A 25,771-nucleotide genomic window follows, 5' to 3' on the forward strand; every position below is an offset into this window, starting at 1 on the left:
GCAATGTTGGGTAGCATGGTGGTTTCATTCGGTGGCCACATCAACGTTGATTAAATTATATTGTCTACATGCTTCTTAACCTATAAGAGAAAACATATTGGGATAAGGATACCAAAGAACTAGGAATAGAATAGACTGACAGGTGTCTGGATCACACAGAAAATGCAGAAGTTCCATAAATAGAATAGCACTTCTTATTTTTCTTGTCTCTGTCACGGCTCCCCTTCCTGTTCGGGTGGTGCTCGTCGTCAGGCTGATTGGCCGGGCTTTATTTACCAGCAGGCCCGCCTGCTGATTGTGCGGGATTGTTTGGTGTACACGTCTGTGTGTCACGGTTTTCCCATTTTCTTGGGTTTTGCTGGACTGTTTAAGTCCCCCGTGTTTGGGGTATTTGTTTTGGTGTGCGCCCTGTGTTTTGTGGGGTTGGCGTATGTTCACCGTTTTAGGGCAGTAAAAAGTTTAGCACTACCCTGAACTCTCTGCTTCCTGGGCCTGACTTCTCACCCACTACACCCCGGACGTTACAGTTTCTAACCAGATCAGTAGAGCTGTTAATAATACTTTAGACATATTTTATACAGGTAACAAACTGAGATTAGGAGCACACCCTTTAAGAGTGTGCTCCTAATCTCAGCTCATTACCTGTATAAAAGACACCTGGGAGCCAGAAATCTTTCTGATTGAGAGGGGGTCAAATACGTATTTCCCTCATTAAAATGCAAATCAATTTATAACATTTTTGACATGCGTTTTCTGGATTTTTTTGTTGTTATTCTGTCTCTCACTGTTCAAATAAACCTCCCATTAAAATTATAGACTGATCATTTCTTTGTCAGTGGACAAACGTACAAAATCAGCAGGGGATCAAATACTTTTTTCCCTCATTGTAGGGGGTTCCCAACACTAATGTAAGATTTATTGTATCATATTTCTTATATTTAACCTTATTTTGACAGGGAGTCATATTGTGACCAATGTCTCTTTTGCAAATGAGTCCTGTGATTACAAAGATACACACATCAAATATACGATGACATGCAAAACAGCACAAACAGCAAACATGGGGGAGTTTAAACATTTCACACTAAGTGTAAGTGTCAAACTGATGTCACTGCAAAGCCAAAGAGCACTGTGGTTAGAACAATTACCAACACCCTTCCTCTGACAGACTTTTAGAAACTAACTAACTATTTATCGTATTAGAGCAAATGTACATGTGGCAATTGGGACAAAATTTGATTCAAATTATTATGTGACATTGAAGCAAGGAGAATCTCAATCAAACTGGTATCCAAGAGTGTCTGAGGTTTGACAAAGTAACCTTTCTGGTTCTGTTACTAGGCCTATGTGATTTCAGACACAATCAATAAAACTCAAACTAGAATCACATGTGAAATAAAATGAAACTCAACTGAATTGCCAAATAAGCTTTCTCGTGTGTTTGTTGTTGCCTCTGTAGTATGTACTCGATACCGGTTTCCTTGACAGGGTTCTCACATTTTGATACTTAGAAGTTATTCTCACTGGGGAAGTATAAAAGAATGGGACCATCCAAAATAGCAAATTGCAAAAAAAAATGTACATCCACTTTCTCACCCTCCTTTTGGAGGGTGGAGACGCCTTTTATAAGAAGAGGCACGCATGAAACAAAGTGCAGAGGAAGACAAGTAAGTTTCATTTGCAAAGGTTGAGTGTTGCAATATTTTCCTCACTGCATGCTAGTGAACAAAGTGAAGGAGAAGATGTCCAGGCAGGGACCCCTCTCCCTGCTCACCTGGATGGGAGCCATGGGTAAGCACTGACTAACAGGATTTCACTCAGCTTAATATTATCATCAGCTCAACTAGTAAAAACAAGTCAATTACTTTCAATACTACACATTTTAAATTGTAGTTTAGTTTTAGATTTGCTATTCCTGACTCAATCTTAGTCTTACCATGTTGAACTGTTCACGCCATTGTAATCAATAGACACACTTGAAGTATTGTAGAGGAGGATATGTTTTCAAAGTGGATGCTTAACTTGCACAAGGATAATTTATGTGAAAGAAAAGTGCCTAATGTTCCCATTTCCATCAGCTAATGGGGATCCCAATCAAATCTAATGCTCTAAATGTTATTTACTTGTTAGATGCTCCATTGCTTTTTAGAAAACAGGACTAGTCATACAGTATCTGTATTTGTGGTTTCACGTCAATAACGGTAACCGACTTCCCCATTTTTCAATTCGAGGCAGTAGTTGGTTGGAACTGTAGGTCACTTAACCTTTTAAACCTAGATACAACTTTATTGTCGATTCATGGATTTGAGACAGTCAATGATAAGCATGAACTATTGTCCATTTATCACACATTTTTCATGGTGAAAAAGTCAAAGAAGTTATTGACAAACATTCACTTTTGATAATGGCAGTTCTGGCTGAACAACAGCCTATAGCACACCTATGTTCAGTCATGTGCACATATTACAGACTGAACCTTGTTTACACCAACGCCTGCGCCAGACTATGATCAGCTGGGGGCACTGTTTTTGATGCTATATTTCTAGTTAGGATATATATAATATATGCAACAAATCATCCACCAACATGGTTCTGTGGCAATGCACCACATAACCAATAAGCAAAGCATTAACAATGAAGGTTCCAACACACACTGGACCAGCGCCATTTATTTGGGCTGGATTAAACAATGATGGGGCCCAGGGCAAGAACGTCTTTAACCAACTGTTAGCCTAAATGTAATTCAGAACACAGCAGAGCCACATGTAGTGGTATGTTGTAACGATTTGGGAGAAGCCCAGGTAAAATGGAGACACGTTAATGCTCACCTGTGTCATCCAGATGATGTGCCAGCCCAGCGATTAGCTGTTTTGTGCGTCTCCGCGGTGGGAGTGACAATATCAGTCCCATGGCCAGAGGCCAAGCGCTCAGCCAAGTTGATAACACGACAGCCTTATCACAATGCACAACAACAGAAATGCATGAATTTACTTTAGGAAACGTTCTGAATGAACATAGAGAGAATAAGCAAACTCACAAACATACCCGTCAAAAGGACCCAGCATTTAATGCCACCAGTGCATTTCAAACACACGAGCAAATCACACTTCTCCTTTCCTAAACATGTTGGCTAATAAAAACCTAGGCCTTAGATAACGCTAAAACAATGTAGCCTACCAAATTAATTGACAAGGAAAGTTTGAAGGGGGAGAGATACAGCTATGTGATAGTAGACCTTTATTGTGAAGGCGTATATGATATTTAAATCTCTCTGGTGGATATTCTATGACCCGGTATTGCATAGCACAGGTCAGGGGGTATGACAGCATAGGCCTGCGAATGATTGATTAATATATGAATTACCCGAATTTGTAACACATCTCTGTCTTCACTGTTCTCATCTTTCACAATTCACACTTCTCCGCTGGCATCAGCTCCACTGGCCTTTCTCTCTTCCCCTCTCCTCTGTCTATTGATAATAGCTCTTGTACGAGTTGCCTAGCTCAATGCAAGTCCCAGGAATAGCAATATATAGTTTGGTCACTTATTTTTGAGCAATTTTTTGAGCTAATATGGAGAAGCAGCTTGCTCTTGCTTCCTGAGGATAAAATAAGCTACAGGGTTGGCAATGAACTGGCGGGAAGTTTGACTGGCTAGAGCATGTAGCTCTGGTGCAGTAATATTTATATCAATAAATAACTAACAATAAATCTGTGTCCAAATCTGTATCCAAATCTTGCCCACATAGCGCCAGCACTGGTTTTCACTGACCACAATCTAAAATATGACATTTTAGTTGTAGGGAAGATGGGATATCTACGATTTGTGTGAAATGCTGTTTTAAATGTTGTATTTTATTGGACATCGTGGATTGGGCCTACTAAACAGTTCATATCATTTTTATGCATCTAACCCAAATAGTTGTGTCTGTCATCCCATTGTACCCTTCTTTCTTTTCTTTGCCAGCTGTCTCTTCAATGGCTTTCAACATTGATGAAGCAAACCCCAAAATCTACAAGGGGGAGGAAAAGGATTTCTTTGGTTACAAAGTCCTGCAATTCATATCTAGCAAGGAGAAAGGGCAAGTGTTCTTGTTATCATCATAGTGAAAAATGCTAAGTATTATATTACAAACTTCATCTGCAAAACAGTATCACACACCTGAGGAAACAAAAATGACCATGCACTCTATACAGTTGAAGTAAGAAGTTTACATACACCTTAGCCAAATACATTTAAACTCAGTTTTTCACAATTGCTGACATTTAATGCTAGTAAAACGTCCCTGTCTTAGGTCAGTTAGGATCACCTCTTTATTGTAAGAATGTGAAATGTCAGAATAATAGTAGAGAGAATGATTCATTTCAGCTTTTATTTCTTTCATCACATTCCCAATGGGTCAGAAGTTTACATACACTCAATGAGTATTTGGTAGCATTGCCTTTAAATTGTTTAACTTGGATCAAATGTTTCGGGTAACCTTCCACAAGCTTCCCACAATAAGTTAGGTGAATTTTGGCCCATTCCTCCCGACAGAGCTGGTGTAATGGAGTCAGGTTTGTCGGTCTCCTTGCTCGCACACGCTTTTTCAGTTCTGCCCACATATTTTCTATATGATTGAGGTCAGGGTTTTGTGATGGCCACTCCAATACCTTGACTTTGTTGTCCTTAAGCCATTTTGCCACAACTTTTGGAAGTATGCTTGGGGTCATTGTTCATTTGGAAAAACCATTTGCGACCAAGCTTGAACTTCCTGACTGATGTCTTGAGATGTTGCTTCAATATATGCACATAATTTTCCTTCTCATGAATGCCATCTATTTTGTGAAGTGCACTGGTCCCTCCTGCAGCAAAGCACCCCCACAACATGATGCTGCCACCCCCGTGCTTCACGGTTGGGATGGTGTTCTTCGGCTGCAAGCCTCCCCTTTTTCCTCCAAACATAACGATGATCATTATGGCCAAACAGTTCTATTTTTGTTTCATCAGACCAGAGGACATTTCCCAAAAAGTACGATCTTTGTCCCCATGTGCAGTTGCAAACCGTAGTCTGGCTTTTTATGGCAGTTTTGGAGCAGTGGCGTCTTCTTTGCTGAATGACCTTTCGTGGTGCCTTCAGGCATTTGGAAATTGCTCCCAAGGATGAACCAGACTTGTGGAGGTAAAAAAAAAAAATCTGAGGTCTTGGCTGATTTCTATTGATTTTCCCATGATGTCAAGCAAAGAGGCACTGAGTTTGAAGGTAGGCCTTGAAATCCATCCACAGGTACACCTCCAGTTGACTCAAATGATGTCAATTAGCCTATCAGAAGTTTCCAAAGCCATGACATCATTTTCTGTAATTTTCCAAGCTGTTTAAAAGGCACAGTCAACTTAGTGTATGTAAACTTCTAACCCACTGGAATTGTGATACAATGAATTATAAGTGAAATAATCTGTCTGTAAACAATTGTTGGTCAAATTACTTGTGTCATGCACAAAGTAGATGTCCTAACCAACTTGCCAAAACTATAGTTTGTTAACAAGAAATTTGTGGAGTGGTTGAAAAACAAGTTTTAATGACTCCAACCTAAGTGTATGTAAACTTCAGACTTCAACTGTATATCCATAGCAATGTATTTAGAAATATAAATGTCTCTGTAAGCTCCAAAAGTTTTGGGACAGTCACATTTTTTGTTTTGTTTTAGCTCTGTCATTATACAATGACTATGGGGTTAGTTTGAGTGTATCTTCATCCATGTCTGGGGAAGCATTTAGAAACTACAGCACTTTTTGTACATAGATCCTTTTTAGGGGACCAAAAATGTTGGGACAAATTCACTTATTCAATGCATTTGCAATGCATTTTTAGACATTTTTAGACATTTTTGCACATTTATTAAAAATAAAAAACAGGAATACCTTATTTACATGAGTATTCAGACCCTTTGCTATGACACTCAAAATTTAGCTCAGGTGCATCGTGTTTCCATTGATCACCCTTCAGATGTTTAGAGAACTTGATTGGAGTCCACCTGTGGTAAATTCAATCGATTGTACATGATTTGGAAAGGCGCACACACCTGTCTATATAAGGCACTACAGTTGACAGTGCATTTCAGAGCAAAAACCAAGCCATGAGGTTGAAGGAATTGTCCGTATAGCTCTGAGACAGGATTGTGTTGAGGCACAGATCTGGGAAAGGTTACCAAAGAATTCTGCAGCATTAAAGTTCCCCAAGAACACAGTGGCCTTCATCATTCTTAAATGGAAGAAGTTTGGAACCACCAATACTCTTCCTAGACCTGGCTGCCAGGCCAAACTGACCAATCGGGGGAGAAGGGCCTTGGTCAGGGAGGTGACCAAGAACCCAATGGTCACTCTGACAGAGCTTTAGAGTTTCATCTCTGCAGCACTCCACCAATCAGGCCTTTATATTAGAGTGGCTAGACTGAAGCCACTCCTCAGTAAAAGGCACATGACAGCACATGGAGTTTGCCAAAAGGCAGCTAAAGACTCTCAAGACCATAAGAAACATGATTCTCTGGTCTGATGAAACCAAGATTGAACTTTTTGGCCTGAATGCCAAGCACCACGTCTGGAGGAAATCTGGCACCATCACTACGGCAAAGCTTGGTGGCAGCAGCAGCATCATGCAATGGGGATGTTTTTCAGCTGCAGGGACCGAGAGACTCAGATTCGAGGGGAAGATGAACGGAGAAAAGTACAGAGAGATCCTTGAAGAAAACCTGCTCCAGAGTGCTCAGGACCTCAGACTGTGGTGAAGGTTCACCATCCAACAGGACAACAACCCTAAGAACACAGCCAAGACAACACAGGAGTAGCTTTGGGACAAGTCTCTGAATGTCCTTGAGTGGCGCAGCCAGAGCCCGGACTTGAATTTGATCTAATATCTCTGGAGAGACCTGAAAATGGCTGTGCAGCGACACTCCCCAACCCATCTCCCCCGATTGGCTCTTCAGAGAAGAATGGGAAAAACTTGAATACGGGTGTGCCAAGCTTGTAGCATCATACCCAAGAAGACTCAAGGATGTAATTGCTGCCAAAGGTGCTTCAACACAGTAATGAGTAAAGGGTCTGAATACATATGTAAAATGTGATCTTTACATTTTATATTTTTAATAAATTTGCAAACTTTTCTAAAAACCTGTTTTTGCATTGTCATTATGGGAATTGTGAGTAGATTGATGAGGGGAAAAATAGATTTCATCCATTTTAGAATAAGGCTTAAAAAATATATGTATTTCACCTTAATTTAACTAGGCAAGTCAGTTGAGAACAAATTCTTATTTACAATGACGGCCTACACCGGCCAAACCTGGACGACACTCTGCCAATTGTGCGCCGCCCTATGGAACTCCCAATCACGGCCGGTTGTGATACCGTCTGGATTTGAGCCAGGGTGTCTGTAGTGACGCCTCTAGCACTGAGATGCAGTGGCTTAGACTGCTGCGCCACTCGGGAGCTGTAACGTAACAAAATGTGGAAAAAGTCAAGGGGTCTGAATACTTTCCGAATGCACCGTATGTGTATTAAAGTAGTAAAAATGTTAGTACTTGGTCCCATATTCCTAGAACACAATGATTTCATCAAGCTGTGACTCTACAAACTTGTTGGATGCATTTGCTGTTCGTTTTGGTTGTGTTTCAGATTATTTTGCGCCCAATAGAAATGAATGGTCAATAATGTATTGTGTCATTTTTGAGTCACTTTTATTGTAAATGAGAATAGAATATGTTTCTAAACACGTCTACATTCATGTGTATGCTACCATGATAACAGATAATCCTCAATGAATCGTGAATAATGAGAAAGTTATACGTACAAATATCATACCCCAAGACATGCTTAACTCTCACCAGGTTAGCATTGTTTTTAGGGGTTATGATATTTATGCCTCTGTAACTTTCTCACTCATTATTATTCAAGATTCATTGAGGATTATCCGTTATCATGGTAGCATCCACATTAATGTGGAAGTGTTTAGAAACATATTCTATTCTTATTTAGTTTCTTAAATGATGTGAGCTGCATCCAATGCCCACGACTAAAGTGCATCAGTGAATTAGTTATGCATACGTTGATGGAATGGAAATTCTGACTTGTGTTTCATCATATCACACCTCTGACAACATCCTGCTTTCCTCCTTCAACATGCAGCTGCTACTCTGACCTTAGTAACCAAAAGAAAGCAGATATACAAAAGTAATTTACCACATTGTCAGAAACGTTATGCAACCATTCTTGATCTAAAGTTTGTCATATATACAAGAAGTGGATGCAGTCTCATCTAAATCGACCAAACTAACCTTTCACCCACAGGGTAATGGTCAGTGCTCCATATCAGAAGAATGGATCTGGTGGAATCTGTAGATGTGCTCAAGACAGAACAGACTGTACAGACTGTTACACTCCTCAAGGTAGAGATGGAAGTTGATGATACACTATACTGTACTTACTGGACTGCAATTTAGAAAGGTGGTTACCTTAACAAAATGAATAATTATATGAATTATTAGAACATGTAACCTACCACGGTAACCATGGCTAATCGATATTTGTCAGAGTATTAAAATATTGCTGAAATGTCAACAAGGTCTTGAAAATGAGAAACACTAGTTGATTCTGCAAGTCTGCCTTTTGCCTTCCAACAGAAACTGACACAATCAAGTACATTGGACTGTCTATGGCTGGACATTCTACTTCTCCTCCAACATTCACTGTAAGATAACCACCAAACAGTTGTTTTGATCATGTTCTTGTTTTCAAATACTCCATGTGAGTGTACTGTATATATGTAATATATACTGTATGTTAGGCAGCATTTATATAGGCAGTCTATTTCTGAATTTTTCTTTACTAATTGGTCTGTTGACCAATCAGATCAGCTACACCAATTAGTGTAAAAAAAAACATATCAGAATTGGGCTGCCTGTATAAACCTGAATGACTTGCTTCACTTGAGTCATAAAACAATACCTCAGCTATCTAAAAATGATCATGGCAAATTCCTGTAACTCTGTCTTTGGAGACATCTGCGGTCCACCAGACAACCCATTATTTTATCACATTTACAATTATTTATTCTCCTCATTCAGGCCTGCAGCCCTGGCCTGGTACACGAGTGTGATGGGAACTCCTATCTGAACAGTATCTGTTATCAGTTCAACAGCCAGCTCCAGATCACCTCGAACTTCACACCTGCCTTCCAAGGTATAACGGCGAAACTTGAAGACAATTGTTGATAATAATAACATAACCCAAGGGTTTTAGGTATACATTGACTGTTTATTCATGTCATGTTAAATTACATTAGGATTAGGTCAAAAATATTAATTGTGAATGATAAGATTTAGATTCCTGAATATGTAAAGATTGTTGTGAGTGTTATCCATCATATACATTTATGTAATTCACTTTCTCTTACAGAATGTACTAAGAAAATAGTCGACCTCGTTTTCCTCTTTGACGGATCAGGAAGCATGACAACGGAGGAATTTGATAAGAACAAAGGTTTCATAGACAATATCATGACAACCCTAAAAAACTCCTCAATCAAGGTAAACTTCCCTTTAAATGTAATAACTTGAATCATGCTTGTGAGGTTGCTGAACATACATCTGTTTATCTACACTCTTAGAAGTAAAGGTGCCTAGAAGAAGCTTTTGGGTTGCCACCCCGGCAGAACCTTTCCAGTTCAAACAGGTTCCTTGAGGAACCCCTTCTGAAAAGGGTCTTGGAGGAACCCTTGTGTAAAGGTCCAAACCGGAACCTTTTTGTGATGGGAGGAGTTACATTTTGAACCTTTTAAAAAATATATTGTAGTGGTGGCAGCCTATCAGATTGTAGGCATGGCTTATTAGAGGTGTGACTTTCAGACTTTTTGACCACCCGTCAGCATAAATGTCATTCCTGTTCATCATGTTAAGTTTCACAATGCAAACCTAAATTCTTGAATAATTATAAATATTATATATTTGAATATAATGTAAATAATATGATCTATTCTGTTTACATATAGTAATGAAGTGGCAACTATTCCCACTTTAGAAGAGCATAGGCTCTTGAGGAACACCTCTGTAAGCCTCATTGATGCTACAAAGATATTTGGGTTTCACCATCACAAGTGATGATAATACAGCAGAACAGATAAACAGGAGTAAAAATTACTCTAATAATGGGTGGCCTAAATAATATATACATTATCTTAATGCCACACCCATACTAAGCCACGCCTCCACTCCAGGGTTCCTCCACGAACCCGATGCTACATTGAACCATTAAAGGTTCCTCCAAGAACCCCTCAACTAACCAAAGGTGGAAATATGAACCATTGACTAGCAATGGTTCCTTGTAGAACCTCAGGGGTTCCTTGAGGATCTTCAGGGTTCCTCGAGTCACCACTAATTCTAAGAGTGTATGTGCAATACCCATGAATGTCGCTGCATGGAAAGTATGGAATGAAATCAGTAATAGTCAACTTTTCCTCTTTTTTTAAACCACAGTTTGCAGCGGTTCAGTTCTCATCAATAGCCAGGACAGTTTTCAACTTCAATGACTACAAAGAGGGGAGAGCCTTGACTAATCTTTGGAAAGAAAAGCACATGTCTAGTCTAACCAACACACATCAGGCGATAGACTTTCTTTTGTAGGTCACAGTTGAACATTATTAATCAGTTTTACTTGATGAACGGGGATTGTGGTGTAAGAAAGATAGCTTGATCTGTTGTTTGTATACATCTAATTCAGGAAAAACATTTTTGAAAACCAAGCCGCCGGCGCCACCGCAGATGCAACTAAAGTACTGGTCATAATAACAGATGGAAATCCCAGTGATACTGATAAAAGGTTTAACTCTATCAACGGAAGTGATGACAAAAACATCATCCGTTTCGTTATTGGGGTAAGTCCTTAAAAGGGGAGAGTCTGTATCCCCCCAACACAACACCACACAATTGTATGACTAAATTAATTTGAAACTGGTTTTATTACCATAACTACAGCTGGTTGATCACTAGCCAATACATTTTGACGAGGAGGCATGCGCTCCTCCTAGTTGAAACGACCAAAGGCCAATGCATTTGCATCTCTGTGAACTTCAAGTGAAATGGTTTGAAAACGTACCTCAATCCAGGGATGGAAGATGTCGCTGTAGTGCTACAGTACTTATCCCACAACAATCTACGGCGAATGAAGAAGATTGAAATACAGCAAGATTTTTATTAAACTGCCTCGTTCATCCTCATGCTAGTTAGCTTGTTCATCCTCATGCTAGTTAGCTTGTTGATCCTCATGCTAGTTAGCTAATGCTAAAGCAGCATCTGATCAATTTACCGTCAATTCTCGATTTACCTTCCATCCCTGGATGGAGGTACATTTTCAAATAATTTCACTTAAAGTTCACAGAGGTGCAAATATATTGGCAAATGGTCGTTTCGACTAGTTGATCACCAGTGTTAGTGCTTTTAACGTATGATTTCAATGTATGCTGCTTACATTCATGTGTTTTCCCCAAATAATACACAAGCTGGGGAGTTTTTTAAAGCTGCAATGTATGTACCTTTTTGGGCGACCCAATCAATTTCACATAGAAATGTGTGTTTATAGATCTGTCATTCTCATTGAAAGCAAGTCTAAGAAGCGGTAGATCTGGTTGATCTGTTCTATGTGCGCTATTTTTATGCTTTCCGTTTTTATGTTTCGATTTAGTGTATTTTACTTTCAGTTTTGTAAACCAGCTTCAAACAGCTGAAAATACAATATATTTGTTAATGGAAAATATATTTCACAGCGGTTTGGATGGTACAATGATTCTCTACACTTTACTTCCGCGTTTTGTCACAAACTGAAATGAAGCGAACTATTAGAAATGGCAGAGTGATTTCTGCATAGTGCATTTTTCACCTGTTAGAATCCTTTAACTTTGTGCTACATGCCACAGGGCCAACACACAACAAAGGCCATACTCTTGATCTCCTGCTGTCCTATGGTCTGAATTATTGATAACTTGGAAACTATTGATGTGTGTCTCTGACCATCTCAGTATTGGTTTTAAAATGCTTTCTCCCCCATCTAAAAATGTGTCTGTTCCCACTCCCATCAATACCTCTACAACTGCTAGTAAATTTACCAATGCTTTTTAATCCTCTGCTAATGATCCTGTTGTGTGACATCACACTGATGATTTGCTGAACAGGTTCAATTACATACGGTATGTCAGGCTACGTTAGGCTCAGCGACAGCAGTTAAAACCAAGGATAAACTGTCTGCCAGAGTCTCACCTTGGTTAGATGACCACTCGTTACCCTTAAAAGGTTATTTAAAAAGTTGTATATCTTAAATGTAAAAAGTTTTTTTAAAATAAATGCTGAACGTAAAAGGAAACTCTGCTAACGTCAAGTATTCTATGAGATAATGAAGGATCTGATGAGAATTTACAATGTTGTGGTTAAAGATGCAAGAGCAAACTACTTCTCTACCCTGATTTAGCAGACAAGATATGTTTATGTCCCTTGCCATTATTTTATATGATTTTATAGAAAGTAGAATATAATTCAATTTAGCAAATTAAATAGAAAGGATATTTTTCCCATTCACTATAATTGTAGGCCAACTCAGATTTTTATTATAGACCAATTATGTACCAATATATCTTAAATCAGTATTAAAAAAAAGTTTTTCTGCCATGTGTAATATGCAGTAGGAACAGTCATTATTTTCATTATGTTTTTTGTTTTTTTGGGGGGGGGGGGGGTATGCATAAGCTCTAGTGTTTTGAATTAATCATCACCTTATAAAGCGCTGTCCATTTCGTCGTGTTAGACTTGGAAACAACATCCACAACAACTATGTTTTCCACTCAGTTTCAACCTGTTGTTGAACTTCTTTCTTCAAATTGATCAATCACAATGAGGTGAGTTTTAAAACAACATACTGTTTTGATGACAAGTGTTCATTAGCGAGTTGGGTACTACTAACTCATGTCCAGAGTGCATAAGAGATTACTGTGACTCACAGTTATGTAGAGTTTTTCAGTGAACATGGGTGGTTCAGTATCATCCCCAACACCTATTCACTATGGTGTCCCTCAGGGATCCACTCTAGGCCCCATTTTTCACCCCTTGTACATGCTTCCCCTTGGTGACATCATCCGCAATCCTAACATTCAGTTTCACTGCTATGCAGATGACACGCAGCTTTGTTTTCCAATCAGACCCAGTGACCAACCTAGTGTAGCTACCATTCACAAGTGTCTTGTTGACATCAAATGCTTGACAATTTATCCGGCTCAACAATAAGAAATCTGAGGTTATTTTATTTGGCCCCCACCTGACCTCGAGCTGCATGTGAAGCTTGTCCAGACCCGCCTTTACGATATCATCTAAGAAATACATTGCCTTCTGTAATTATTGGGATAGTGAAGCATTTTTTTAATTTGAGCTCTATACTCCAAAAGTTTGAATTTGTAATGAAACAGTTACTATGAGGTTAAAGTATAGATTATCAACTTCAATTTGAGGGTTTTTGTGTAAATATTTGCTGAGTCATTTAGAAATGACAACACTTTCTATACATACTGTAGTTCCTATATTTCAGGGTAACAAAAGTATTGGGATTGGATTGACAGGTGTTTTTGGTTAGTCAGGTGTGTTCCGTGACATCATTTGTGCAGGCACAAGAGAGCTGTCATTGTCTAGTCTTGAGTCTAGGCTTTGCGTTTGCCTTTGGTGGAAGGAGAACTAAGGATTCCATCTTTAAGGCTTGGTTAAGCCCCATTCCATTTCTTAGATATTTTATCTCCCTATGAACCAGGATGCAGCTTGAGATCCTCTGACAGGGCACTGTTGGCCATTCCAAGGTCCAGGTTGAATTTGTATTTTTATTCTCCTTCCTCCTGTTTATTACTTTTCTTTTTTTTTTTATGATGTGAAGCACTTTGTTACTTGTATTAAAAAGCGCTATACAAATACAGCTGTTATTATTATTATTATTGTTATTAGTAGTTTCAAGGGTCCAGTCCAACTTCCCAGTTACGATGTGAATGTTTAAATATCATGCATATTGAAAAGGAAATTAGACTTCACTATAATTCCTGTCCTCAAGTGATATATTTCTTGGCAGGTCAAGAATGTCGATTTGACAAAACTAAAGTCACTAGCATCAAAGCCAAAAGAGAACAACACTTTCCTCATCCAGGACTACGACGGACTAAAAGGGATCCTAGACAACTTACAAAAAAAGATCTTCAACATTGAAGGTACAACTCCAGATTCAGTTGAAATCCCTTAGTACTGACTTATATTACAGAAAAGTAGGGTAGCCTAGTGGTTAGAGCGTTGGACTGGTAACTGGAAGGTTGCAAGTTCAAATCCCCGAGCTGACCCAACTTTACAGGTCTGGACAAAGGTAAAATAAAAAGTAGCTGTCAATGGAGATTTGCTAATTGTTTAAAAAATATATATTTAAAAAACTGAAGTGGAAATACTGGTCACCTCCTGATGGTATTTATTTCTGGTTATAACACCTTACTCAATACATTTCACAGTAGAAGTATTAATGTATCGCTAGTTATATCAGTGTTCCTATATTCTAGGTTCCAAGACTGCTCTGGCTGGAAACTTGACGAAAGAGATGTCTCAGAGTGGGTTCAGTGCTGTCTACGTTAATAAGGTGAGATACACAATAGTATGTCCAGTATGTTTTATCATCTTAAATGTTAATTTGTAATTTGTATAAATTGTTTTAAAATGTTTAAGACGATGCTTCTACGTTTTACTACAAATCCTTGTAAATGCTTAAATACTCATGTATAAATGTAATGACCACCATTGCAACTAGTTTGAAGACACAATATATAGTTAATGAATGCTTATTAAAAAAATGTCATACAATATGACCCAATGTTTTATTTCCTCTACAGGACACCTTGGTTCTGGGCTCAGTGGGGTCAAACAACTGGCGTGGATCTCTCTTTGAGACTGAGGGTCAGAGATCCGAGGAAAGGGAAATTCAGGACCCCACATTGGACAAAGATTCCTATATGGGTAATGAACATTAAGCTCAAAAAAATATATTGCTCAAAAGTGAATTTGAACAAACAACTTTTTTCAAGGCTCCATTAGTTCAGATGTTTCAGAGAAGGGAGTGTAGTTACAATGTACCTACAGTTCTTTATTGTTATTATAGGATACTCTGTAGCTGTTGGGAAGAAAAACGAGAACCTTCTATATTTTACCGGAGCACCAAGATCTGAACACATGGGACGGATCCTACTTTTCAACAAGGTTAACATCAACTGGACTGTGGCACAAAGATTGTCTGGAGAACAGGTTGGTGAACATTAGCTATTTCTGTAAGCAATGTGGTATATCAATCGAGTTCTACAAGAAAGCATGAAACCAGCATTTGGGGGTACGTCAAAGGTTGAATCGCTACTCCCATAGTAAAGAGGAACACAGTCACTTTTTATGTTTACTTATGAGTTCCATTTAACACCAGAGTGCTTCTTAAAACATTTCAAAACTATTTTTGTATGAATGTAAGTTTGGATTTTCTCAGATGGGCTCCTACTTCGGGGCAGAGCTGTGTTCTGTGGACATAGACTCAGACGGCAACACAGACTTCCTCCTGGTGGGTGCACCATTGTTTCACCAACCACCGAGAGAGGGCAGGATCTACGTCTACACACTGACTGATAAGGTGGGCCGAACTGTGAATCTCTGAACAACAGGTTCAAATGCTGCAATTTGTGGTTGAAAATGTTCATCAGGGACAAAGTGATCTGGAAGCCGATATTGATTTATTTGGACATAAATATCCATCCTCTTCAATAACACTGCACAAAAAGACAATGTAATATGGATTTATCTTCATGTGATCTCTCCTTTATTAGCTGGAACTGAGGATGGAGATGAATGTTTCAGTGATGGCACAGGGTAGATTCGGCTCCTCCATCTCCTCTCTCACAGACCTGAATGGAGATGGGCTGAAGGATGTAGCTGTGGGCGCTCCACTTGAGGACGATCACAGGGGGGCCGTGTACATCTACCTGGGTGAAAAGCTAAAGGGGATCCGCCCTGAATTCAGCCAGGTGAGACAGACGAAGATGGAAATCGTTGAAAAAGGCACTTCATGATCAAAGAAAACAGACATCCCTCCTGGGATATCAATATCAAGGCCTTTTCATGAAATGTTTGTCTTCTTACTGCAGCGCATCTCAGCTGCGAGGATGAGATCTAAGCTCCAGTTCTTTGGCCAGACGATTGATGGGAAGATGGACCTGGGTGAGGATGGACTGACTGATATCGTAGTAGGAACGCGTGGCGCAGTTGTCGTCTTGAGGTACGAGTCCAAAAAAAGGATAAGAAAAGACAGCGGGTTTAAAATAACAGAAAAAAATATCCCACTAGTGTGGGATCTGCACTGAATGGGGGCTGCGCTCAATGAGGTGTGGGCGGTGCTACCCAACATCGTGCAATGTAGGCTAATATCACTGTCTTTATCTCAATCCCTCACAGGTCCCGACCGGTCCTCAGCGTCTCTGCTCATCTCCACTTCCATCCCTCGGAGATCAGCACTGATAACTTTGACTGTCTGGCAAAAGAGACCATTTCCCCTGTGGTGACTCTGACTGCCTGCTTTAACATGGCAGAGGCAACAAAGAGTAAAGCTGGTAAGAAATCTCAGCACATTAGGAACACTGATGGCTTTGTGCTTTCCAACATAAATCATGATCTGTGGCCTTGGTGGTCTAGGCCGGAGCCTCGGTGCATAGCTAAATTACTGACCTCAATACGTGGGTCTGGGTCTCTTCCTAGTCTGAAGACTAGTGGAGGCCGCTGAGGGAAGGACGGCTCATAATAATGTCTGGAACAGAGCAAATGGAATGGCATCAAACACATAGAAACCATGTTTGTTACCATTCCACCAATTCCGCTCCAGGCATTACCACAAGCCCGTCCTCCCAAATTAAGGTGCCACCGACCTGTGGTGAAGACCCAGATGAAGTTCAAGTGTATTGAAAGGTTGGACCTCGATCTGGGTCACAAGAGTTAAGGTCTTGACTCCATCTCTGCCTTCTACTTTAATGGTGTTCATCAGCAGGCAACCATGAGGTTCAGAACTTCTCTCCCTGATAAGGAGGCCATTTAAGATTTATTGTGTACTTTTCCAGGGGCCCTGAGTGCAGGGATGAACGTCTCCTACACGCTGGATGTGGATCCAGTGAGACAGAGGAGCCGGGCCTTTTACAATGACACGAACAAAGGGGCCAGAAGTCTTCTCTCTACTGTGGAGCTGAGAAAGGAGCAGACCTGCTTCAACCACTCAGTCTACATGACAGTAGGATCAATGAGAAACTGTAGCTATGCCACAATACAACAACCATAATGTCTCTCGTAAGGAGGGGATTTAATGACTATACAATAACTTGTTAGGTTGCTGAATTCTTATTGAATTGTTATTGTGTATTGATCTTATTCAGTGGTGAGAAGAATAAGGGTTGTTCAGGACTATGGATAGGGAAATGAATGCCACATTTTATTTTCTTCCAGCAATGCGTGATTGACACATTATCGCCCATAATCATCCAACTTCATTTTTCTCAATCTGAAAGCCAACAAGAGGGTTGTACTGCCATTCTGAATACTGACAGTCCTACAAAGGCTGTGGTCGAGGTACGAGGATACGTTCTGGGTCTGACTAAAACCTGTTCACTTACAATGATCAACAGTACTAGCATTGACTGTGGACTGAGTATTGTAATTTAGCCAAAGACCTGTGAAAACAGGTAATCTAAACACATTGTCTTGAATTCATCATAGGTGCCCTTTGAAAAGAACTGCAAAGAAAATGGAACCTGTTTGGCAGAGCTTGAGGTGGACTTCAACTTCATGTAAGTGTCTGATAAACAGAGGCCATATAAAGTAACTTGTTTGTAACTATAATGATTACTGACTGCTCATCAAAAAAAGCATGTTTTCTGACTGTACGGTCTTGTCTCTCTTATCAGCACATCAACTTTATTAGTGGTGGACCAGAGTTACTTTAATGTGACTATAAGACTGTCCAATCACGGGGATGACTCCTATAACACCAGTCTAACCCTCCTCTACCCTCCTGGCCTCTCATTCTCCATGATGCATCTTCTGAAGGTAATACCGACACCCCTCCATCTATTGTGTAATTCATTCTGATGTTTTCTTCTTGCTCTCGTCTAAACCAGTGTTATTCAAACCTGGAGACCCAAAACATGTTCAACCAATCAAGGGTTTGATGATTAGTTTAATCAGGGGTGTTCCTCCTGGGCTGGAACAAAAGCTTTCCTTGCTCATCTTGTGGGTCTGCAGAACCAGGATAGAAGAACGTGATTGAAACATCAGTTTGCCGCCAAACATTTAAATGTTCCCTACATGTGCTAATTATTAATACAATTTTGCAACATATTAAGTGTTGAATGTATTCATTCCTGAAGCTGTTAACAAGCTTGTTTGTTTATTTTACACTATGTCAGTGACTCAGATGTACAAACTGGAATTATTTACACACTTGAAATGGTGTCTGTATTCCATAGTCCACAAGGAGAACGGTGTTCAGCTGTGGTGGTCTGGAAGATGAAATGGACAGAACTACATGCAGTGTCAGCCTCCCTGTCTACCGTAGTAAAACTACAGTGAGTGATTACTTAATGTAGATATACCAGTAAATAATGCTCAAATAATGCTCAACTGTGAATACACTGCTAAAGCTTTTAAAATGTTGTCCTTAGATGATAAAGATGTGACAAATCAGTAACGTCTTTATTTTTTCTTCTCAACGATGCCATCTTCCTTTTCAGGCTGTGTTCACCAGTAAATTCCATATTTTGAATACATACAACTGGAACGACACAATGGAGATGACCGTCATTGGACTGAGGTAGAAATCTGCTTCCAGTGTGAACATGTTTGAGCAGCAGCTAGACGAGAGATTAGAATCAGTCCAGGAAACGCCCTTCATTTCCCCATGTTGTCGAAGTATTGAACAAAACATTGCTTAAAACTAAGATCTAGTTTAATACAACCGCAATACCTTCTACTCAATTAGCTGAAGGACTTCATAGCATTCCATTAATGTACACAAAAAATGCATTTACCTTTGCTTTATTTACAGCGACAATGGAAACTCAACCAATAGTTCCCTAACCCGGACCATCCCTGTTCAATTTGCAGTTGACCTGGTAGCAAAAGCGTAAGTCTTTACAAGCCTATACTTGACATTTTGTTTGAAAATGACTCCATCAAGTTAATTGAATATAATCGAGGTGACTTATGTATCTTTTTGTTGTTGTTGAAGCCTTCCCCAAGACTCCACCACTTACATGAACTTTACTCTGGAGGACACATCACCTAAAAGACTGGTGAATGTATATGAGGTAAACAATCAGCTGCTATTGCTGTGACTGATCTTGAAATTGTGATTCACTCTACGTGAGGGACATTTTTTCTGATGCTTTACACTCTAAAAACAAAACATACTTTTACTGTTACTCAAGCCGTTTAAATGCATTCAATAATCCAATTAGTGTGAATACTCTGATTAATATAATAGTTTGAACGTTTAAATGCATTGCAAAAATAACAATTTCCCTTACAATCCATTTTACATGGACAGCTGAATATCAGGCTACCTGATGGGACTTCTGTCACAAATACGTTCTATCCCAGTGATCATATCATGTTTGGGAAGCATAAGCAATAAGCATTTTTCTATGGCTGGCATTTTTCTACGGCTGGCCATGCTTTCCACCTGGCTACCCCTACCCCGGTCAACAGCACTGCACCCCCCACAGCAACTTGCCCAAGCCGTCCCCATTTCTCCTTCTCCCAAATCCAGTCAGCTGATGTTCTGAAAGAGCTGCAAAATCTGGACCCCTACAAATCAGCCGGGCTAGACAATCTGGATCCTTTCTTTCTAAAATTATCTGCCGAAATTGTTGCCACCCCTATTACTAGCCTGTTCAACCTCTCTTTCGTGTCGTCTGAGATTCCCAAAGATTGGAAAGCCGCTGCGGTCATCTCCCTCTTCAAAGGGGGGGACACTCTTGACCCAAACTGCTACAGACCTATATCTATCCTACCATGCCTTTCTAAGGTCTTTGAAAGCCAAGTCAACAAACAGATTACCGACCATTTTGAATCTCACCATACCCTCTCTGCTATGCAATCTGGTTTCAGATTTGGTCATGGGTGCACCTCAGCAACGCTCAAGGTCCTAAACGATATCTTAACCGCCATCGATAAGAAACATTACTGTGCAGCCGTATTCATTGATCTGGCCAAGGCTTTCGACTCTGTCAATCACCACATTCTCATCGACAGACTCGACAGCCTTGGTTTCTCAAATGATTGCCTCGCCTGGTTCACCCTCCAGGCAAGCTTCAATGCCATACAACTCTCCTTCCGTGGCCTCCAATTGCTCTTAAATACAAGTAAAACTAAATGCATGCTCTTCAACCGATGCCTGCACCTGCCCTCCTGTCCAACATCACTACTCTGGACTGCTCTGACTTAGAATACGTGGACAACTACAAATACCTAGGTGTCTGGTTAGACGGTAAACTTCCTTCCAGACCCACATCAAACATCTCCAATCCAAAGTTAAATCTAGAATTGGCTTCCTATTTCTCAAAAACAAAGCATCCTTCACTCATGCTGCCAAACATACCCTTGTAAAACTGACCATCCTACCAATTCTCGACTTTGGCGATGTCATTTACAAAATAGCCTCCAATACCCTACTCAACAAATTGGATGCAGTCTATCACAGTGCCATCCGTTTTGTCACCAAAGCCCCATATACTACCCACCATTGCGACCTGTACGCTCTCGTTGCAAAATATGAGAGACACCTTCCTCAATTTGTTATGGCATGGACTCTACAAGGTGTCGAAAGCATTCCACAGGGATGCTGGCCCATGTTGACTCTAATGCTTCCCACAGTTGTGTCAAGTTAGATGGATGTCCTTTGGGTGGTGGACCATTTTTGATACACAGAAACCTGTAGTGTGTGAAAAACCCAGCAGTCTTGCCGTTCTTGACACAAACCGGTGCATGTGACACCTACTACAATACTCCATTCAAAGGCACTTTAATCTTTTGTCTTGCCTATTCACTCTCTGAATGGCACACACACAATCCATATCTCAGTTGTCTCAAGGTTTAAAAATCCTTTAACCTGTTCTCCTCCCGTTCATCTACACTGATTGAAGTGGATAGAAACCATCTTAAGCCTACGGGGGCGCTATTTCATTTTTGGATAAAAAGACGTTCCCGTTTTAAGCGCAATATATCGTCACAAAAAGATGCTCGACTATGCATGGAATTGGTAGCTTTGGAAAGAAGACACTCTGACGTTTCCAGAACTGCAAAGATTTTCACTGTGAGTGCCCCAGAACTCATGCTACAGGCGAAACCAAGATGTTTCTGCAACCAGGAAATGAACAGGATTTCTGAGGCACCGATTTGCATAATCTCCTTATATGGCTGTGAATGGGACAGGAATGAGCCTGCCCTTTCTATCGTTTCCCCAAGGGGTCTGGAGCATTGTGACGTATTTGCAGGCATATCATTGGAAGATTGACCATAAGAGACTACATTTTCCAAGTGTCCCGCACGGTGTCCTGCGTGGAAATTGATGCTCAAAACTCAGGTGCTGGTATTTTTCCATGGAATTCAGAGTCAAACCATGCTTCCACGAACGGCATATCAATGAAGAGATATGTGAAAAAACACCTTGGGGATTGATTCAAACAACGTTTGCCATGTTTCGGTCGATATTATGTAGTTAATTCGGAAAATTATGTGCTAAATGCTACGCTAAATGCTACGGCAGCCATTATCACTCTTACACAAATGATTGATTTGCTATGGTTCAAAAGCATATTTTGAAAATCTGAGATGACAGTGTTGTTAAGAAAAGGCTAAGCTTGAGAGCAGGCATATTTATTTCATTTCATTTGCGATTTTGAGAAATCGTTAACCTTGCGTTATGGTAATGAGCCTGAGGGTGTAGTTACGCTCCCGGATACGGGATCAGTAGTTCAGAGAGGTTAACAAGTGACATCAATAAGGGATCATAGCTTTCACCTGGATTCACCTGGTCAGTCTATATCATGGAAAGAGCAGGTGTCCTTAATGTTTTGTATAAAGTTTGTATGCACATTCTTTTTTACTTATGACCTTGCTCATGCTTAATTTGCTCATGACCTTACACCTAGTAAGATCATCAGAGAAAGGTGTTCACATGACTAATGCTAAACTGAGCATTGCCATTTAGTTTAATATTTAATTATTAGTGTGCATATAAACATATTCTGTCCACTGGAGGATGGTGGCACCATAATTGGGGAGGACGGGCTTGTGGCTATTGGCTGAAGCGGAATCAGTGGAATGGTATCAAATATGTCAAACACGTGGTTTCCATGTCTTCGATGCCATTCCATTTGCTCCGTTCCAGACGATATTAGGAGCCGTCCACTCAGTCGCCTCCACTGTCTCTGTTGCCTGAGGCTTGCTCTTTTGGGGGCTTAGGTATATGTTTTGTTACATGTTCTGTGACACATGCCTTTGTATAAAATCTCAATATAAATGTTATTGTTAGGTTGGTTGATTGAATGTGTCACTGTTTACAGGTGCAGAACTTGGGATTTAAGTCTGTACCCATCACAGTCACCTTCACTTTCCCAACTAAGCTTGAGCACAGATTTGAAATGAAGGACTACGAAATATCTGTCTTACAGGTAAACTGTTCACATTTCCTACGAAAATGCTGATGTTTTACTGCCACAATTTCTTTCAATAGGAAACAACCTAATACAAGTTTCCATTCTTTTTCTTTGAAGAACCACACTCAATGTGGAAAGGTTATCAATTCACCAACAGAGGTGAGTATTCAAATATGGCACTCACTCTTGACATTGTTGGTAACCGATCCAATCAGGTTACAACTCAGTATAGTAAATCATGTTACTGAAACACACATTTTGCTTCTGGCTGTGTTTACAGTACTGCTCTCCAGAAAAATACTGCAAATCCATCGAGTGTGAAAGTTTCCTTTTGGATAAGTTTTTGACAGTTACATTTGTGCTGTCTGGAAATGTTTCCTTCAAGGACCTCGATCAACATGCAAAGGTCTGTTTTAAGACAACTTCAACAAATAATGGTAAAGAGTAACAACATGCTAATAATTAATAAGACTTTGAGACAGCAAACATCCCACTTTAAATCTTTGTCATATTTATTATTCTTTAGCACGCTACACCATTTAAGCTTGAAACGCCATTCAAACTTTTAAAGGTGCAGAGTGGTAAGGACCAGTGTGCTTGCATACAACCTATTGATATATATTATACTTTTTAAACTATTGAGCTTTTTGTCCTCCATCCACTTCCATGGGATTTCTTCAACAGTCTAAAGGTTCCATTGTTACAGACTCCCATGAATTCCAAGATTCTATTACACAAATCGAGAGATACAGATCTCTTAATAACCGCATCAACTTCATTCGTTAAGTTAACTTCCCACTGTTGACTACGCAATGCAAGAGACGTGGCAAGTAGCCTAGTAGTTGTTGAACTTTTTGAAGGCTTTTCAGTGGTCTTCAATGCGCAAAATCATACTGCAATAGTCTTCATTGCAAAAACATCATAAAAGGCATCTGATTTTATGATATAAACTTGAAGCCCCCTGCAAAAGACCAGGAACATGAACACGGAAGTATGACGTAGGAACGCGTCACTTGCCTGGCTTATTAACTGACACATCAGCTACTTCCCCAACAACGTAGACAAACACTTAGAGGGTGTGACATCTTGGTCTACTTCTCTGCTTTTCAAATCTAAAATCAGAACAGATATCTACCTATCAAATGATGCAGCTTTGTTAGTTACTGCATTGACTGCACACACTTTTACAAACAACTGACATTTTGACCATTTTCCAAGCATTTTATACCACAACTTAGACATTATTACATATGGGTCTACTACTTCTCTGCTATTTAAATCTGAAATCACACAGCTGTTCTAATAAGCACTACTTTTAGTTTGAACTTTGACACATCTGCCGTTTTGACCACTTTCCCAACTAGTTAGACGAAGCTCGATGTTTTTGTCTAACTTCTCTGCTATTTAAATCTGAAATAAGAACACTTCTACTATTACCACAAAATGCTTTTAAAGAATTGAAGCAAGGCACACCATTTTATTTAATGTAGTTTGACTAACAATATCTCACTCTACAGAGCTTGTCATTGCCAAAGAAATTCACTGGGGACAGAGAAACAGTCAACTTCATCAGTTTAGTCAAACTCAGCTATGACAAAAATCGATATGCCCAGACAGCGAGTGACCCAGGGGTAAGTTTCCTGTAAAAAACTTTTCTTCAACAAAGATACAAATATTTCTTGAGCAAAGATCAATTTTGTATATATTTTTTTGCTCATTAGGATAACTCTACAAGCTTCCACCAAACACAGGTAATTCTGTTTGTGGAATTAAACTGATTTACTGTATAAGAATTGTTTTTAAAATAGTTGTTCCATCGTCACTCATGATCTCAAAATGTATTCCTCCAGATTGATGTCCAGGCTGAGATCATCATTCATCCACAAAGAGAGCTGATACTAGGGACAGGAGTTGGAGTAGGACTCTTTCTCCTGATCATCATCACAATGGCCATGTATATGGTGAGTATCAATGATGCGACGGAACCTTTGCTTCTGCATTGTAAAGGACCAACACTTTGATTCATATTCTTCACATTGTTTTTCCTTTCTACTCAGCTGGGATGTTTCAAGAGAAAAAGGCTTGTTGATAATGCACAGGAAGATGAGAATGAAGGGGAACAGAGGGAGCAAGATGACGCTGTTCAGCCTATAACAGAGAAAAAGCTAGAGCCTGAGAGTGAGCCTGAGAGTGGAGCAGTGGAGTCAAATTCTCTCCTTGACGGCAGTCAAACAGAAAACAATGGCTTCCCCACTTGTGAGGCGGTAGGGGAGGGACCAAAAGAAGAACAGGATGTGTCAGAGTCAGAAGCAGGCTGATGGAGTAGAGAAACGCTTGACGCCACTTCCATATGCAAGGGACTATTTTATAGCAGGTTAGGAGAACTTATGCAGCAGGTTAGAGAAAGGAGTAGAGGTCCAAGCAAAAAATAATATTGTTAGATTAATATAGTCTGTCCTGACCACAGAACCACGCATGTCACTCAATATGTGATTAAGTCTGAAAAAAAAAAAATGTAAATACATTCCCGTTCAAAAGTTTGGGGTCACTTAGAAATGTCCTAGTTTTGAAAGAAAAGCACATTTTTTGTCCATTAAAATAACATCAAATTGATCAGAAATTCAGTGTAGACATTGTTAATGTTGTAAATTACTATTGTAGCTGGAAACAACAGATTGTTTATGGAATATCTACATAGGCGTACAGAGGCCCATTATCAGCAACCGTCAGCCCTGTGTTCCAATGGCACGTTTGTGTTAGCTAATCCAAGTTTGTCATTTTAAAAGGCTAATTGATCATTAGAAAACCCTTTGCAATTATGTTAGAACAGCTGAAAACTGTTGTGCTAATTAAAGAAGCATTAAAACTGGCCTTCTTTAGAGTAGTTGAGTATCTGGAGCATCAGCATTTGTGAGTTTGATTACAGGCTCAAAATGGCCAGAAACAAATAACTGTCTTCTGAAACTCGTCAGTCTATCCTTGTTCTGAGAAATTAAGGCTATTCCATGT

The 25,771-nt window shown here is 39.8% G+C and overlaps 1 protein-coding gene and 1 long non-coding RNA gene across 4 annotated transcripts in view; one reads left to right on the forward strand and one right to left on the reverse strand.

Moving 5' to 3' along the window:
- LOC116374825 (uncharacterized) overlaps nucleotides 1-25,771 on the reverse strand; it is a 41,060-nt gene that overhangs the window by 5,371 nt on the left and 9,918 nt on the right. The window contains exon 1 of one of the 2 annotated variants that reach the window (XR_004210769.1): nucleotides 2,829-3,263. The exons of the other annotated variant lie outside the window; for it this stretch is intronic. This is a non-coding gene — a long non-coding RNA (uncharacterized LOC116374825). Of the gene's footprint in view, nucleotides 1-2,828; nucleotides 3,264-25,771 lie in introns of those variants that run through there. 2 annotated transcript variants of the gene reach the window in all.
- Nucleotides 1,609-25,276, forward strand: LOC109883864 (integrin alpha-X-like). Of its 2 annotated transcripts, none has more exons than XM_031830020.1 (31): nucleotides 1,609-1,791; nucleotides 3,967-4,081; nucleotides 8,323-8,420; nucleotides 8,655-8,722; nucleotides 9,099-9,213; nucleotides 9,430-9,560; nucleotides 10,506-10,648; nucleotides 10,750-10,903; nucleotides 14,122-14,257; nucleotides 14,594-14,670; nucleotides 14,921-15,044; nucleotides 15,187-15,329; nucleotides 15,559-15,699; nucleotides 15,893-16,090; nucleotides 16,211-16,341; nucleotides 16,518-16,672; nucleotides 17,174-17,340; nucleotides 17,553-17,675; nucleotides 17,823-17,893; nucleotides 18,011-18,152; nucleotides 18,572-18,670; nucleotides 18,836-18,915; nucleotides 19,150-19,227; nucleotides 19,333-19,411; nucleotides 22,670-22,777; nucleotides 22,880-22,921; nucleotides 23,043-23,168; nucleotides 24,280-24,393; nucleotides 24,484-24,513; nucleotides 24,613-24,723; nucleotides 24,820-25,276. In XM_031830020.1, exons 1-31 carry the CDS (start codon nucleotides 1,716-1,718, stop codon nucleotides 25,078-25,080), a joined length of 3,636 nt encoding a protein of 1,211 aa, XP_031685880.1. In that variant the 5' UTR covers nucleotides 1,609-1,715; the 3' UTR covers nucleotides 25,081-25,276. The 2 variants fall into 2 exon arrangements, with proteins under 2 accessions (XP_031685880.1, XP_031685878.1); XM_031830018.1 differs by having other exon boundaries at nucleotides 1,654-1,791; nucleotides 15,544-15,699.

Source organism: Oncorhynchus kisutch, linkage group LG1, assembly GCF_002021735.2.
Source record: "Oncorhynchus kisutch isolate 150728-3 linkage group LG1, Okis_V2, whole genome shotgun sequence".
Lineage (NCBI taxonomy): Eukaryota > Metazoa > Chordata > Actinopteri > Salmoniformes > Salmonidae > Oncorhynchus > Oncorhynchus kisutch.

Coding starts and splice junctions, on each gene's coding strand:
- LOC109883864 (XM_031830018.1), top strand. CDS start 1,716: ATGCTAGTGAACAAAGTGAAGGAGAAGATGTCCAGGCAGGGACCCCTC. Junction 9,561..10,505: donor TAAAAAACTCCTCAATCAAG/GTAAACTTCCCT, acceptor TTTAAACCACAG/TTTGCAGCGGTTCAGTTCTC. Junction 24,514..24,612: donor CAAGCTTCCACCAAACACAG/GTAATTCTGTTT, acceptor GTATTCCTCCAG/ATTGATGTCCAGGCTGAGAT.